The sequence below is a fragment of the Vigna umbellata genome, chromosome 1 (genome assembly GCF_029865625.1).
Source record: "Vigna umbellata cultivar VRB3 chromosome 1, Vumbellata_1.0, whole genome shotgun sequence".
NCBI lineage: Eukaryota > Viridiplantae > Streptophyta > Magnoliopsida > Fabales > Fabaceae > Vigna > Vigna umbellata.
In genome coordinates, this window is record NC_142165.1 from 47131071 (window position 1) to 47148721 (window position 17651).

At 35.8% G+C, this 17651-nt stretch overlaps 2 protein-coding genes across 5 annotated transcripts; both read left to right on the forward strand.

Moving 5' to 3' along the window:
- The first annotated feature begins 2052 nt into the window (after positions 1-2052).
- LOC124824656 (pentatricopeptide repeat-containing protein At5g14080-like) lies at positions 2053-4094 on the forward strand. Its single transcript, XM_047297116.2, has 2 exons — positions 2053-3554; positions 3662-4094. The coding sequence occupies exons 1-2, from the start codon at positions 2435-2437 to the stop codon at positions 3943-3945; spliced, it is 1404 nt and encodes a 467-aa protein (XP_047153072.2). The 5' UTR covers positions 2053-2434; the 3' UTR covers positions 3946-4094.
- Positions 4095-8836: 4742 nt separating this feature from the next.
- On the forward strand, positions 8837-17405 carry LOC148205524 (chaperone protein dnaJ A6, chloroplastic-like). Of its 4 annotated transcripts, none has more exons than XM_088103424.1 (8): positions 8837-9011; positions 9870-10000; positions 11225-11360; positions 11506-11563; positions 14885-14927; positions 15729-15777; positions 16216-16296; positions 16372-17405. In XM_088103424.1, the coding sequence occupies exons 2-8, from the start codon at positions 9894-9896 to the stop codon at positions 17209-17211; spliced, it is 1314 nt and encodes a 437-aa protein (XP_087959550.1). In that variant the 5' UTR covers positions 8837-9011; positions 9870-9893; the 3' UTR covers positions 17212-17405. The 4 variants fall into 4 exon arrangements, with proteins under 4 accessions (XP_087959550.1, XP_087959552.1, XP_087959553.1 ...); XM_088103426.1 differs by having other exon boundaries at positions 11234-11360; XM_088103427.1 differs by having other exon boundaries at positions 11237-11360.
- The last annotated feature ends 246 nt before the right edge of the window (positions 17406-17651 follow it).

Consider the following 17651-nt stretch of genomic DNA (forward strand, 5'->3'; position numbering starts at 1 on the left):
ATTGAGATTTTTCATTCATTTTCAACAACTGTCTAATACAACACATTGTCTAATACAAAATAGTCATGGAATTTTAAACAAGATACAAACAAGGATGACATTAATAAACCCCATAAAACATAGCATCCATGTTAATTGCTTCTCCCATTTCTGAGAAACCATAGCAGATTTCTCCAGACTAATAATTTTCCTCCTTTGCCTAGCAATAATAGTATCCCTTTCATCCAAATTAGCTTCATTGCACCATTTAAAATAATTGCATCCTTGAAGTTCTTCGTTTCGAGTCCGCTGTTCAAAACATCCAACCACAAACATTTCATTACTCAAAAAATAAACTAATCACTAAAATGAAACTACAGCCATTGAACAAACCTTGTAATTAGGGCATCCCCAAAATTGTTTGCCTTCGTTCTTCACAGTTTTCGCCACTCTCAACACAGCAACTTCCCCACAATGACATATGTTAGTTTGAACCAATCCTCTGGATGAAACGGCACGACAGCTCCCCCATGAGCAAGACGAACAACACTGATGATTCAATGACATTGCCACTTCCTAAGCCAACGAAAAAACGACACAACCTCACAACCAAGCTTTCTCACCCAACCCCAATCCACACAGTACCAACACTTCTTCAACCAACTCCAAACCGAAGAACAGCCATTTCTCAACAAACACCCAAAGAGGGAGGAAGAAGTACAGGGAGGAAGAAAAATAAACTCACGAAGCTTATGGGGGACCACAACAAAAGCAAACACACACACGAAGCAAACACACACACCAAAGCAACCATAAACCCAACGAAAGCAATGTACACGTACCTTCGAATGGACCTTCGAATGGAACCCACTTCGCACTTCCAAATCACCAAACGCTTCCAAATCACCAAACGCGTTCTGCTTTCAAAAGCCCCAATTGCGATTTTTCACCCTTCCTGAACTCAGAAACACTCTATCTCAAATATCTCAAATGCCCTAATTAGTTTTCGTTCACAAATACAAATACCCTAAATGACACGTCATTACCACTATTGTGACTCATTTGCCACGTTTTACTTCTCTAGTGCCAAATAATCAACCACTTAACGCAGTTAATGTGTATTTAACGGAGATGACTACATTGACACAAATTTTTTCAATGTTTGGATTCAATTGACACTTTTACACCACGTGAGGATGACAATGAAACTTTTTTAAAAATGAGGATGAATTTGACACAATTCAACCAAACTGGGGACAAAGGAAGCAATTAAACCTAAGAATGTATACATAAGAATGTGTACATAAGAATGCTATTTGATTTATCTTAAACCTGAAAGGTCACTATGGTAGATGTAAATTACAAACCAAGAAGGGATGATAATTAAAAATCTCAAGATAATATGCTAATTAACGAGATGACTAGTGTTACCATTTACTTGCTTGTTTGAGAAAACGTTGATAAAAAAACGAAGCTATTTATGAATTTGTATGGTAGCATTACTCCAAGTTATATATTAAAGGCTTGAATAAGTTTAATGTTTCTAAAAATATCATCAGTTTTTGCTTTGAATGTTTAATGATTATTGTTTAATTGAGTATGTAAAAAAATAATTTTTTTGTTAAGTTTATTTTATTATATATATCAATTATATTTTCTATGAATTTATTAAAAAGTAATGTCCTTTAAAATTATACATTTTCGTATCATAAATAATATATCATTATTAAAATAAAAGTAAGTTGAGAAAATAAAAATATGTAACGATGTTTTAGAAATCAATTAAAAATGTAAACATAGCTGTAAGAAAAGAATATAAATATTTTCATAAACTTTATAATTTGTAATATGTTAATGTTTTAAAACATTATTAACGACTTAAAACAAAAACGAATGCGTACATTAAAATAATAATACTTGTGACTTTGTGGTTTCAAAATTTATACAATTGTCCAATGAAAGAAATAATGATTCAATGTGCATAGGTAGTTTGGATATAGAAGGTGTTTTGGATTACATAAAGACTTAAATTGGTATTTAAATTGTATAATCAATAAGCCACTATCAATCAAAATTTGCATGGAAATCAAAAATTGAATAGCTAATGTGTTGTTCCATAAATTAGAATGAATTGAGCATTTAGTAGACATGAAATGTTAAGTTTAGAAGAGAAGTTAACTTAAGATATATAACTTTTTAAAATCTTATTCAAAAGTATAAAAATTACTAGACATGTTAACAGATTATTTTCCAATGGAACTTTTCCATCCACCCTTCTCTTTTCAGCTCCATCATAGCATCCCATATTGCCCACAACCGTGCTCGCGAAGCCTTTTCGCTCTTGGGTAATGTTGCTCCCCTTTGTGCCGAAATTGGAGGGCCCACTTATAACTCGCTCTTGGCTGCCCTTGCCTCTGATGGGTGTTTGGAAAGTGCGTACCAGCTGTTTGAGGAAATGACTCAGAGTGGTATTGGTTTCAACACACTGGGATTTGGGGTGTTTCTTTGGCGGGTTTGTGGAGAGGGTGATGTGGAAAGGGTGGTGAGGTTGTTGGATGAGGTTAAGGAATGTGGTTCTGGGATTAATGGTTCTGTTGTGGCGGTTTTGACTGTTCATGGGTTGTGTCGGGCTTCTAAGGTATCGGAGGCTTTGTGGATGTTGGGTGATCTCAGGAGTAGGGGTTGGAAACCCGATTTCATGGCTTACTGGGTTGTTGCCGCAGGGTTCCGATCAATGAGGAATGTGGCTGATGAAGTGAAAGTTTTAAAGATGAAGAGGAAGTTAGGGGTGGCTCCTAGAAGCAGTGATTACAAGGACTTGATACTTGACTTGATTACGGAGAGAAGGATGTGTGAAGCAAAAGAAGTTGGGGAGGTTATAATTGGTGGTAATTTTCCTGTTGATGACGACGTTCTCAATGCATTGATAGGATCGGTATCAAGTGTAGATCCTAGTACTGCTATAATGTTTTTCAATTTCATGGTTGAGAAAGAGAGGTTCCCAACTATTTTGACTGTCAATGATTTGTGTAGGAATCTGTGTAGGCATGGCAAGGTTGATGAGTTATTGGAGGCGTTCCATGTTTTGAATTCTCAAAACTACTTTAAAGATGTGGAGGGTTTCAATGTAATGATTTCATTTTTGTGCAGGGCTGGGAAAGTGAGAGAAGGCTATACTGTTCTGCAGGAGATGAAGAAGAAAGGGTTTCAACCCAATGTCTCGTCTTATAATTACATAATGGAAGCGTGTTGTAAGGAGGATCTACTGCGTCCGGCGAGGAAGCTCTGGGATGAGATGTTCTCGAACGGCTGTTTGGGAAATTTGAAAACATACAACCTTCTTATACAAAAATTTTGTGAAGTGGGACAAACTGAAGAGGCTCAAATGCTCTTTTACCAGATGTTAGACAAGGGAGTGGAACCTGATGTTACCACTTACACTTTTCTTCTAGAAGGAATCTGCCAAGAAGACAAACTAGAAGCAGCTGTTGAGCTCTATAACAAGTCTGTCAAACAGGACATAATCAATGCAAAAGGCATATTGAGCTCCTTTACATCATCACTGTGCAGGAAAGGTATTATCCAGTCAATCAAATCTTTGTAACATAATGCACTGCAAATGCGTGCTTGTCAGCTTGCTGCCTCATCTCAATTTAACATATGCTGTATGTTTTTCAAGCAGGTCATCATATGGCTGCATCCAAATTACTTTGTAGTCTCAATCATGATATAGGATGTGCAGAATCCCATATAATTTTGTTGAAAAGTTTGTCAGATGCACAAGAGATTCCAATTGCCATTGAGCACTTGAAGTGGGTTCAGGAAAAATCACCTTTGATACTGAGAGATATATGTACTGCACTTTTGGATTCTCTTTCTTCTGCTACGTGCCCAGAGCCCATGTTACAGTTCCTTCAAAGAATACAAAATGTGTTTGATTTCCCTTACTTCGAAGGATATGTGTGACAAATGATTACGATTTGAGAAGATTATGTTCTCAGTTTTGGGTGCCATTGGTTAAGTGTACATGCAACTTAGTAACAAAACCTTTACAGCATTGGTGTATTTGGATGAGAAATTTTGGGAGTAATTATATTTTGATTATATTTGTTCTATATGGAAAATTGTGTTGTTTGAATTAGCTGTTTTGAGAAAAAAGGATTTTTTTAAAAATATTTTTATCATATAAACCACTTATGAATCAATACATCAAAATTACATGTATAAGATTTGTATTAAACATGCCTTAATAGATATTAGCATATGATTAAATACTTAGATTTACAAACAAATATAAAATAATAAGTTACGACAAGTTTATTACAGTCTAAATCGGACATCTATCTATGTCACAATATGCAAAAATTTCTTATTAGTTTCTCGACATCCAATATCTTAGTCTATAACTTAGATTATCAATGAAACAAAGAGATATGTTTGTTATAACAAATACAAACACTTAATACATAAAATTCCATGTATGTAATCATAATTTTTTACCATTCTTATTAATTTTTAAGATCATTTTCATACAACATGCAATTTCATAAATGTTTAATAAACATAATTATATGATATAACTCATTTAATTAAAATCACAAATTAATAAAATATTTTAGACAGAGAATATGATTGAGTTTCAATGTTGTATTTGCTTGAATGAAAAGTTTTCTAATCACATCAAATTCCTAAATTATAATAAAGAAAAATATAAAAATTTACTCTATTTATCTAATCGTATTTAAAACTTAATTCAAAAAAAATTTATACTTCACATATATAATTTAGTTACTATATCAACTTATCAAGTATCCAATTCATCAAGCAAAACTTAGTTACATTCAAATTCAACAATTCAAAAAAAATTTTTAACCAACCACAGTCTCTACATAAAATTTAAGATACTTTCACATTCATATTATTTCTATAAAAAAATATATAAATAACTTCTCTTATATACAATGTTTATCTTTAAAACAAATTCTAAAAATCCAGACAAAAAAATTACTCAAAATTTAGAAACCTAAATCAAAGTATTATGATCAAACAAGTGGAGATACATCTCAACTTATTGACGAAAAAAATATTATTACAATTGTGACATCTCAAATATATAGCAGTATATATATAAAGGTATCATCAATCATAATAATAGAAAACAGTTAAAACAGTAGTTTAAGGTGTTTAGGATTACAGTCATCCGGAATGGTCTAAGAATTTAAAACTTTAAGTGCAATAGCGTACTAAACTTGAACTTAATCATAAAGAGTATTTCAAAAGAACATAAAATGACTAAGGAACTCCTAGGAAGACTAGGTTGCATCATCAGCATCCTCAAGCTCTTGCTCCAGGGGAACCTCCTCAACATCTACTCTCATCCAAGTGGATGATCATCACAAAAGGAAACATACACAGGCAACACAAACAAGCAAGAGTGAGCTAGATATAAAAATCATGTTATACAATCACACACATCATGCAAAGACCATAACACAATACAGACTAAGACCGAACGCATTATTCTGATACCAATGATCGACCACGTGATTTGACCATCGGGACTAGCATGAAATGTCAAGTTCCAGGGGTTTGTGCACCCGGGTGGTGTAGTAACTGGAAAACCATCAGCTGCAACCCGAGGTTAGTCCGTTATAACTCACCCAAGAACCTATGGGCTAGGACCTCCTACTATTCTCACCACATGACTCATCACTCTCTACTTGAGCATGGATGATCATTAAAATGTCAGGATAAACCCCATATGGTCACTTCGGCCATTCATACGGTCAATCACAACAAACCATAGGGCATCACCATGTAACCTCCCTTGAGGATCATGGAATTACGTCCAATAATCACACCTGATGCACTTACTTGAATCACAAACTTTGTACATATACATACCTTCAAACTGTATTCCGCAACATAATATAACATACTCTTAATCATGTTACACAAATCAAGTCACCCAAATCAGTTATATAGACATACATACACCCTGACAGTCAAACAACATCAAACAGCTCAAACATATGAAGAAAAGTGTGAAACTCACTCAACCTGGTCGCACAGCGCACTAGGGTGCAAGGCAAGACAACAAAAATTCGCACAGCGCACCAAGCGAATTTTCCTAATGGGGAAGGCAAGGCTTGACAGCAAAAATTCGGACAGCGCACGACCCTTGGTGCACTGAGCGAATTTTCCTGACGGTGAGCCTTTCAGCTAAAATTTGCATAGCACATAGGGTGCACTATGTGACTCTGCATAATCTGCAGAATGAAATTCTGCAGAATGAAATTCTGCAAATTTCAGGCACTCAACACCCCAGAACTCGTTCTAGACCTCTTCCTTAACTTCTAATGATCCTAGATCGTAGTATAAGCCTAATTAAACCTGTCTATTTGATGATAAACATTATTAGCATGATTCTAAAGTGATCAATACCCAACTTTTAACTTAAAACTCCGATTTCATTAACCCAAGAACCCAATTTCAATTCTACCATTTTGAACATGAATTTAGGGTTAAATATGTTTTTTATCCCTTAACTTTCAGTGAAAATTGGAATTAGTCCCTCTTCAAAACTTTGGACTAATTTAGTCCCCAAACTTTAGAAATGTGTGAATTTAGTCCTTTTAACCAAATTTTGTTAACTTTATTTGATGTTTCAAACGCATTTCTTAGTGAACATTGAAGCAAAAATATGTGAAACGGTGTAAACAACTCAAATGCTATCATGAAACGCACTTGAAACATCAAATAAACCTAACAAAATTTAGTTAAAAGGACTAAATTCACACATTCTGAAAGTTTGGGAACTAAATTAGGCCAAAGTTTTGAAGAGAGACTAATTCCAATTTTCGCTGAAAGTTAAGGGACCAAAAACATATTTAACCCCATGAATTTACTCAGTTTTATGACCCTAATCAGTTCTAATTGACTCATCCAAGCTAGCCAAACTGCCTAATTGCACTCAAGACCACCTAAGCTCAAATTTACTACCTTAGTTCCTCTCAAAAGACCTAAAACAGTACCCCAGTAACTGTTTACTCATCTAACAAAGCTAACACATGATTTCCACCCTCAAACACTCCTTATTAACCCAATTGGTCATCGGAGAAGAATCAAATGTCTGAACACATCAGACTCACCATATGCCGGTACATATGATTAGTCACAACTTGTTGGGCCATGCTAGGGCTGCTCTATGATCAGGGATGTACCAACTCCGGTTTTTAAGATTCCTCTATCCTACCAACAACGTGCTCTCAACCAGTCCTAAATTACCTCTCTACACTGTCTCAGTACTTCAATCACACCCCCAATCATAGTAACTCACAATCTCAGTTTACTTAATCCCTTCCAAAATGACCATCATAACAGTATTAACACTCTCCACCATATTTAATCACAACAACATAGTTATTCCCAGATCAATCACAACATCAATTCACAGTTCAAACAGCATTCACATACAGGGCAGTTTCATATAACATAAATTTACAGCTTCAAACAGAAATCTAAGTCATACATGCCCTAGTTCACTAAATCGAAATTAAGAGAAAACCCCAGCTCCCTTTACCTGGATTCCAAAGCACAACTAATTTAAGAAGTCCTAACAATAACTCCGCACAAAGGCAGGTTCAACAGTACCTATAAACCACCAAATTGGTGTAGAGCACAACTCTTAGAGCTTGTTTGGGCATAAAATATGAAGATGAAACCTCACTAGTAACATGAAACCAGTAACGTTGCATGCCCTAGGCTCTAGAAACAACGAAGGAAAGGGGAAAAATCACTTACCGGTCCAAACGAAAATATGATCAGATCAAAAGGAAGCCCTTGACGTTGTGGTTGCTTAGGCGGCCCCTAAACAAAAGTCTAACGGTTCAACAAAGGGATATTTTAGAGAGAAGTCAGAGAACTTTTAGGGAGAAAGAGTTTTTAGAGAGAGAAAGGAAAGCTGTAAAATGAACTTGGATTTCTGAAAAGTCTCCTCTAAGACTAAGGTATCCTTAGTTTATGGGTCTGACTGCCTTAACAGAAGATCCAATAGCCTTATACTTTTTAGACCCTTACAAGAAGAAAAGATTCACAAAATAAATAACAACTTGTATCTTTTAAAAGTATCGTTAAGTAAAAATGTTCAACATCTATTGTGTACTATAATCATATTTTGAAAAAAAAAATAAAAAAAATTTAAAGGTAAGTGAAAAAGAGAGAACGAGAACTAGAGAAAGATAGAAAATAAAAAGTAATAAAGATTTGAAATTTTACCAAGAAAAATGTATTTTTAACAATTTTTTTAAATATATTTTAACAACATATAGTGATTGATTTATTTTAAATATTTTAAAAAAATAAATTTAAATAAACTAATAAAATAATGACATGTTACTGTTAAAAAATTGTTATAAAACAATGTTACCCTTTTACAAAATCAAGCTTATAATTAATAATTTAATAAGAAAGAAGTGAAGTCAAAATTAAACCCGTTTATAATTAATAATCTAATACTTAAACAGACTAGGAAAAAGTCAACTAAAAAACCAAACCCAAAATCTCAACTTAGGTCTTTACTAATTAAGTTCATAAAATTAAAATAAAAAAAAACACTAAAAAAGTCGTTGAAAATTTGAAAGGAATTATTTGATGTTATCTTATTAAATTAGTTTTTGACTATTAAGAGAAAGATTTGAGAAAAAATTATTAAAAAGATTTTAGGAAAAGGTTGTTAACATAGTATCTAATATCCTGAATAATAGAGAAAAAGGATAGAGAAATATGCAAGGAAGAGAATCAATCAGGGGCGAGACTGGTACGTGTATTTTAATAACCACAATAAATCAAACAGCTAGGAAGAACCAAAAGAGAAAGCAATACTAGGGTGTGTCCACCCACCATCAATTATCAAAGAGAACTGAGCACAATAATCTAACCTTCAATTCAGCGCTCACTTTTCCCTGTTCAGAGAGAGCGCGAAGCTTAAAAAAAAGAACCGCCACTACCGCCACTACCGCCACTACCGCCAGGTTTTCTCTCTTTGAGATTTTACAGTTCCCACTTTAATAAACTAATCGATTTTCATGGCTAATTTTGCGCCGTTTGCTTCTTGTGATTCTTTTAAGTCAAGTTGTTATATAGACGCGATTCGAATGTTGCCGTTTCTGTCTTTTTTATATTGATACTTGTTGTTGCTTTTGGAGTTAATTTTATTTCATGGTGATAAATGAAAGTTGAATTTGCTTGTAATTCATTCGGAGCTTGTAATTTTTTATCTGGTTCTCGTCGTAGTTTTGTTATTTTGTAGGTTTAGGGTTACATTCAGGATTTAACTTTATTTGGCTATTGGTTTGCATTTGGTTGTAATTGATTCTGGATGAATTTTCATTTGGAGTGGTTAAGAAATAGGTATCATTTGATTTAGGTATTGAAATACTAGTCCAATTACTTTTCATCACGCGGAAGCCTAAAACCATCTTAGTCCTTTTACTTGAGAATTAAACTCAAATAATTCTTGAAGGATTGATTGATATAAATTGATACTAAAAATGTAAGAGTTTTTTTTTTTTTTTTAAGAATTGATTTGATATTGATCAATAGCAGTGAACATCTTCTGAAGACAATTAAAGAAGGAGCCAATTCAACTTCTGAGGATGTACTAGTTCTTTATTGTATAAAAAAGTAATTCTGCTTTAATTGCATAAGTTGTGTAATCTTATGGTCAAAAGGTTTATCTATCATTACTTAAGATTTTTTTTTTCTTTATACATTATACTTGTAGTGCCATTTGGCAACTTGAACACCTGATCTAACCTTCCCCTCTAGCAACATTTAGAGGGTCTCTTACCATGCTAACATATTAAAGTTCAGTCTGCAATTTTTTTCAGCTGGCAGATCATCAATAAGGGTTGATGGCAATAACACCTTTTAGTAGTACATCTACTGCACAATGGGGAATTCATCCTCAGCTCTTTGTAAGATCCAGTATTACAGGCAAGGTTGCATCATCCAGCCACAAGTGAGTTCTATGATTGAATATTTATTTTGTAGTATGGAAAAAGTAAAGTTGTTCCTTTAATAACAATTTATGGGGCAATCATTGCGTGTAACAAATTAACTATAGGTCTGTGGTTTGCAGCCCTAAAAATAATTTTCATTATTCATATTGATGCAAGCATATATTTCTATTTAATATTGTTTTCTCTATAACATCACCAAGATCAACTGGGATATAATCATAAGTTAGATGTAATTTGTAATTTTGTTACTTTAATTGTCATTAACAACAATTTTATTGTTTGGGTGTGGCCTGAATTATCAGATACTAGGGAATCTTTCTATACTATCTGTCTGTAAGTATTGTTGGATTTAGAGGGGGACAAAGCGAGAAAGTTCTAGAAACTATGCTTTCTTGTTCTCCTTGAGTACATAGTTTATGCCAGACATCCATATATATAGACTATTAATAGACCTGGTGGCAACTTTTTACTTAGTTAATACACATCATCTTGAATAGCAGCATAGCGGCTTGCTTTATAAACTTGGGATGACTGTTATTTTAATAATGTAGTACAAAATAAATAGTTTATAGCATACATATTAACATTCAAAGACTAAAGAAAACTCTAAAGTTAAACAAATGCATAATAAAGAATAAAAGTGGCATTTGCACCTTTACTCACCATCAATCTTGTAGTAATAAGAAAATATTAATGAAGTCAAAAAGTTAAAGATTATAGTGACATTAATAGAAAAAATAACAAATACATAAAAATAGTAGACTGTGATCTGGGAAGTTTAAAGGATGTCAAAAAAAGAATGGAACACTGGGAAAAAGTAGTCCTGTTAAGTGTGAAGGAACAATATTCAAGACAGTAGTTTTTGTGTTTGGGATGATCAAGGACGGGTTTAAAATCCTACTATTGAAGGAACAAACGCATTTGAAAATTGGAGAGAAATCACAATTTACCCTGCAAAAACTAAATAGAATGCTCTTTCAGCGGGTAAATATGGGTTTCTGAAGCCTATATCATGATAACATTGCTATTTGAAATCTGTGGCATCTGAGGGTTGCTCCGTCCTGCTACTCCACAGTGCAATATTGACTAAATGACATTTTATCATGTGATACACGAATCCAATTTCCAACAAATAACATATTTAGCACCTACCCAACAGATATACTCAATTTCCAGCTTGATCATTGTGCTGGATTTTGTAATATGTTTAAGTCACCTTGCAGTGTTACCAGCAGGGTAAGCTTCATGGCTGCATCAAGTTCAAGCTTTTTTTCTCGAGATTCCACACTACTCAATGTGGCTGCACCCCAAACTTTTAATCATCGCAAGGGATCAAGGTTGATTGTTAGAGCTGATGCAGTAAGTCTGAAATGCAGCCTTGAGCAGCAATGAGTTCCTTTTGTGGATGTGCTTTAAATATATGATAGCACTTTTTGAAAGTATGTTTCTTATTTAAAGTGTATAAAGCCCTTGGGCTGAAAACCCTTTATTTGTCAACATGCAGGATTATTATTCTGTCCTTGGGGTTTCAAGGAATGCTAGCAAATCTGAAATTAAGAGCGGTAATGTCCATTTGTTGCCTTATCCTCTACATGATAATCTCTCCATTATTCAGCTCTGTAATGATCTGTTAATAACCTTTATTCTGCTAGCCATCTATTTTTAAGTAAAAATATTTATCTCTGTAATTTTACTTTTTGACTATTAATGATTACCCACTATTTTGTGATTCTTTCTGTTTTCTTTGACCTTTGAGAAATCAAAATACTTTTACTTATTTGTGTGTGTATGCAATGTATGTATATGTATACATCTGTGTGTGTATAAAGCACACAAGAAAAGTTCGTTGAAGGAAATCTAGAACATAAAATTGTCAAAGAAGTATACTAGAACCTACAATGGGGATTTGAGTAATTTCACTTAGTTGCGAGGATCGATTAGTATACTACCAAACAAGAGCCTATTACATTTTTTCATTAGATATGAGAGCTCTCTCTTTGTTTTTTTTTTTCCAATGGACTTCTGTTCCTACCAATTCTAATTAAGCATAGGGTTACCTTTCCACACCAAAAATTTAAATTAGTTGGAATTATTTACTCCTTGGTTTGCACTTCCACATTTTACTGAGGCAGGAGGATTTTGTATAGAAGGGATATTGGCTATAAATGTGGTATAAAATTGTTAGGTAACCATCTATAGTGGTTTGTTATGATAGGTAGTTACCCAATAATTAGTTAAATATCTGAGTTAGTTAGGTTAGATAGTCTGAACAATAAATGATGTTGCTTATAAATAATAGAGATAGATAATCTTGCATTTGTGAGGAAAATCTTTGACCCAAGAATCTAGAAAGTGAGACTTATCATCCCTTTCACGTATTTTCCTTGTAATATGGGATAGTTCTGCATTGACAATACAAAATTATTGAACAGGAAACACCAATTATTTGGACAAGCACTGTACTTGATTTAAAATGTTGGTATAAATTGGAGTAGAGATCAATAGAACATAGTAATTGTTAGGACTTAGAGAGTATAGGAAAGGAGAAAAAGAATAGAGAAATAAGGAACTGCTGAGCGGTTAAGGGGGGCGGGACAAATGTTTATATAAGAGGAGCTCTTTTATTGTTTTCGGTAGACAGTTAGAAACTTGGCTTGTGCAGACCGGTCTGAGTACCTGGTGAAAGAGGTTAAGCTCCTGATATCTCATTGTATTCTTGTTTCTTGATGTGAATACCATACTATATGTTGATTCAATTGCTTGTGCTATTCTTTTGACTTGAGAGAGAGAGGAAGATAGTTAGGTTTCATACCTTGTTTCATAACAAAGTGGTCTGACCTGCCGGATCCGCTTGGGAGGGGACTGCCGGATCAAGAAGTTGCCGAATCAAGAAGCTGCTGGACCAAGAAGTTGCCGGATTACTGTACGGTGAGAACAAAAACGATGGAAGGAAGAATGAACGTAGTCGAGGGACGATTGGAGCACATTGAGATGGCCGTAGACGGGTTGAAGGCAGAATCAACGACGAATCGTCAAGAGTCTATCGCGATGCGCAAAGACATCCAAGAACTGATGCGGATGATGGGTGCGCACACCAAACACGCCGATGAGAACTCCGACGGAAGCCAGGGTTCTGTCAACGACAATCAGAGGGACCGGCGCGACGACGCAAAGGGGGAGAGAGATGGGGAGCGATCAGAGAACCTACCCAATTGGAGGCAAAGGGTGGAATTACCCATCTTTGAAGGACCCGACCCTCTGAATTGGATCAATCGGGCCGAAAAATTCTCAGAAATACAGAAGGTGGCGAAGGCGGAGAAGATCGAATTGGCCCATATTATCATGGAGGGAAGCGTCGGATATTGGTTTAAGTTTTGGAAAGATAAAGCGAGCGACCGATCGTGGGAAGGGCTTAAGGAGGCTTTGTTGATCAGGTTTGAGAGTCGCCACTGTGGCGGCATTTTTGAAAGGATGGCGGCGATAAGGCAAATGACCACCGTGGAAGAGTACGTTCGGGATTTTGAAGCACTGGCCGGACAAATGAAGGAGTTTTCGAACGACCAACTGTTGGGTATTTCCTGGCGGGCCTAAGGGAGAAATTGCAGTGCCAAATACGGCCACACGACCCACGAAATTTGATGGCGGCAATGAAAATTGCACGGGAGGTCGAAGAGGCACTACGCGGGTTAGGTCTGAGTGTTTGGGCAGCACCCAAGGATTCCTAGTTGTGGGGTCGAACAACGGGAGGAGGGGCGGTGGTGGCGAGAACCGAAGCGGCGAGGAGTAACCCGGGGAGGATTGTCGCAACTGAGAGCGTCGGATCGGCGAGGAGAGACAGCACGACGGGTAGTGCGGTGAGAGAAGGAAATCCTGGGGGAAGTGATGACAGAGGAAGAAACTCGCGGAACCTTCCCTACCCAGAATTTTTGAAGCGAAGAGAAGAAGGGAGGTGTTACAGATGTGGGGGACCTTTCAGGTCAAGGCACCAATGCCCTGAGAAGAGTTTACGAATAGTGTTATTGGCTGAGGATGAAGAGGATGTAGAAGAGGAGGTGGTAGAAGTGGAGCTGAAACGGATGGAGCTCTCGGCCTTCTCGGCTGGCGGAATAGGATAGCGTTGCATGAGCAGTTTCAGTTCAACCTTGGGGACAAGGTTGATCTTCAAGGGGGGAGTAATGTTAGGACTTAGAGAGTATACGAAAGGAGAAAAAGAATAGAGAAATAAGGAACTGCTGAGCGGTTAAGGGGGGCGGGACAAATGTCTATATAAGAGGAGCTCTTTTATTGTTTTCGGTAGACAGTTAGAAACTTGGCTTGTGCAGACCGGTCTGAGTACCTGGTGAAGGAGGTTAAGCTCCTGATATCTCATTGTATTCTTGTTTCTTGATGTGAATACCATACTATACGTTGATTCAATTGCTTGTGCTATTCTTTTGACTTGAGAGAGAGAGGAAGATAGTTAGGATTCATACCTTGTTTCCTAACCGTAATCATATTAGTGAAACATATTTTCTCTTTTCTCTTGTTCCACCTAACTCTAATTTAAACATCCATCATCCTTTCCGTCCATATTTACTTCTGCTGTAGTGTTTACAAAGATTGGAACTCATCTGTTCTCACTCTGCTTTATTTTCTGCTGACTGTGATCGTTTCTGTCCACCAGTTATTGTTATATGTCCATTTTTATCCCTTTGTCCTTCTTGTTTCATCTTCTCTCGTTGTGGAAGCACTTTTACCCCCTCAAGATTGTTTGTCCATTTTAATCTTTCTGATTGAGAAGTTGTGATTAATGAGGAATTATTTGCTGGATTGTGCATGTTGTACTGTGATTAGTGCCTAGTTTATCATAGAAATATCAAAGTTCTTGCTTTTTCACATTTCAGCGTATCGGAAGCTTGCCCGGAATTATCATCCGGATGTCAACAAGTGAGTAGTTATTATTATTATTACTACTACTATTATTTTCTTATTTCATAGATTTGACTGTCTCTTTTTCTGATTATGCCCCTTCCTGTTTCGTTTTGACACTCCCCCACCCCTCACCTTAATGCAATTGTACCTGTCTTGTGAATTTCATTCAATCATATTTTTACTTTGGTCAATAAAGCTTTCTTGAATTACTTTAGCTGTTCTTTCTTGTTTTATGATAATTCATTGCATACTGAAAAAACAATGCTTATTCTTTTACTGTCATTTGCGTAGAGGTTTTATGTGAAGCAAAATGATGTTATTTGTTCAAATTGAAGACTTTAGTACCAAAATGAAATTAAAATTGAGCTTCACGGTGTGTTTGGTATATCTATGAAAATTGAATGAATTTTTGTTTGGGTAAGCTTACTAAAAAAAGTGATTTTAAGATAATTAAATGTGTATAGAAAAAAAAGACTTTTACATTGTTAATTACAAAAAAGGATACGAAGTTGTTTGGAAAAAGGTTGAAGGAAGAGAAACATTGGTGGAAAATTTGAGGATAATTTTTTTACTTTTAATTTCTTAGGCGTATGAAAACAACTTATTTTTCATTTTTTTAGTAACTTTCAGCTCAGGTCCAAAACACTGTTATTTTCAAACTACCTTTTTCTATATAAAAACAAGAAAAAATAAGCAGTCCCAAGTGTCAATTTTGCTAGTTGCATAGTTTTCTGGAGTAATATGCATTCTGAATCATTTTTGTAAACATTGGATTTCATATTGTTAAACAAGTATCTGTATTATCTTGTGTTGCAGAGAACCTGGAGCTGACCAAAAGTTTAAAGAAATCAGCAACGCATATGAGGTAAAATGTTAGGTTCCTTTATGCAAGGAACCGAACAGCAGCAAATAATACTCACACACTCAACAGTATAAGAAATATGTATGTATATGTATTGATATTTCCTCTGTAATGATAAGAAAAGATGAATACAGGTATCTCACTCTCCCCCCAAGGAAGCCTCCCTTCCTCCACTGGCCAAGAGGTCCAGTCTTAATTCCAAAATCATCCTCCTCTACCTCTCTCAAACTATTTGTTATTTATACTCTCTCTCTCTTCTAACAAACTCACCCTCTCTCCTCTAACTGATTTCCCCTCTACCCGCCACTAACTCTCTCTTCTTTTATTCCTCCTCATATACACTTTTAATGGTCTAACATAAAACTACAGACTGTTGAACTCAGCTTGTCATTATGCATATGCCTAATAACAACTTGTTTCTCTGAATAATTTCCGTTACAGGTGTTATCAGATGATGAGAAACGATCCATATATGACAGATTTGGAGAGGCTGGACTTAAAGGTTCTGGAATGGGGATGGGGGTAAGTTACCTCTGATGATGTATGATTTAATTTTTTATTCTCGTTTCTCAACGAAGGATTTCTCTGTTATGCCAGGATTTCAGCAATCCATTTGATCTGTTCGAATCATTGTTTGAAGGCATGAATCGCGGTGGAGGTTCGAGAGGTTCTTGGAACGGTGCAATTGATGGTGAAGATGAGTATTACAGTCTTGTTTTGAACTTTAAAGAAGCAGTTTTTGGCATAGAAAAGGAAATAGAGATAAGCCGATTAGAGAGCTGCGGAACTTGCAATGGCTCAGGGGATAAACCAGGGACTACACCAACCAGATGTAGCACTTGCGGAGGTCAAGGACGGGTTGTCTCTTCAACAAGAACTCCGTTAGGTATCTTCCAGCAGTCAATGACATGCTCTTCATGCAATGGGAGGGGCGAAATTTCAACACCTTGCAATACATGTTCTGGGGATGGTCGGGTGAGGAAATCGAAGAGGATAAGTCTGAAGGTCCCAGCTGGTGTGGACTCTGGTAGTCGTCTAAGGGTCCGAAATGAGGGGAATGCTGGAAGGAGAGGTGGTTCCCCTGGCGACCTCTTCGTAGTTATTGAGGTTATCCCAGATCCTGTCCTTAAACGAGATGACACTAACATTTTGTACACCTGCAAGGTTTCGTATATTGATGCAATCCTGGGGACTACAACTAAGGTTCCTACTGTAGACGGAACGGTGGACTTAAAAATTCCTGCTGGGACACAACCCAACACAACACTTGTTATGGCTAAGAAAGGTGTTCCCTTCCTTAATAAAAACAATATGAGAGGTGATCAGTTGGTTCGTGTGCAAGTTGAAATCCCTAAAAGACTCAACAATGATGAGAGAAAGCTTATTGAGGAACTTGCTGATTTAAGCAAAGGCAAGACTACCACAGGTAGGAGATAGTATTTTCTAGGAACCTGTGTATCTATCTACATACCCTTTTTATACTTTCACGTATATTCTTCTTTCACACAGATGCATCTTTCTTGTTTACGCCTCTCTGAGAGGGATTACATTGTGTTGGTGGAGGTTTTTCATTTATTCTTAGAAACAGGCGGAGAAGAAGAGCAGAAGAAATAAGAGATCTTTTTCTTTCATTGGAATTTATTCTATTTTGGAGTAAGGTGGGGTTGATCTTGAATTATGCTTTAGGTTCAGTCCCTCGTTATTTCGAAAATTTATATGGTCTGAGAGAAAAACTAAAATAATTATTCATTTTCATATATTGTAAAATTGTATATTCCTTATTTACTAGGATGGGTGGCAATTGATTGTACTTAGTTGGAACAAATCTGAATAATAGTTGTTCTCAGCATAAAACCATTTTTGACAGGATTGAACAT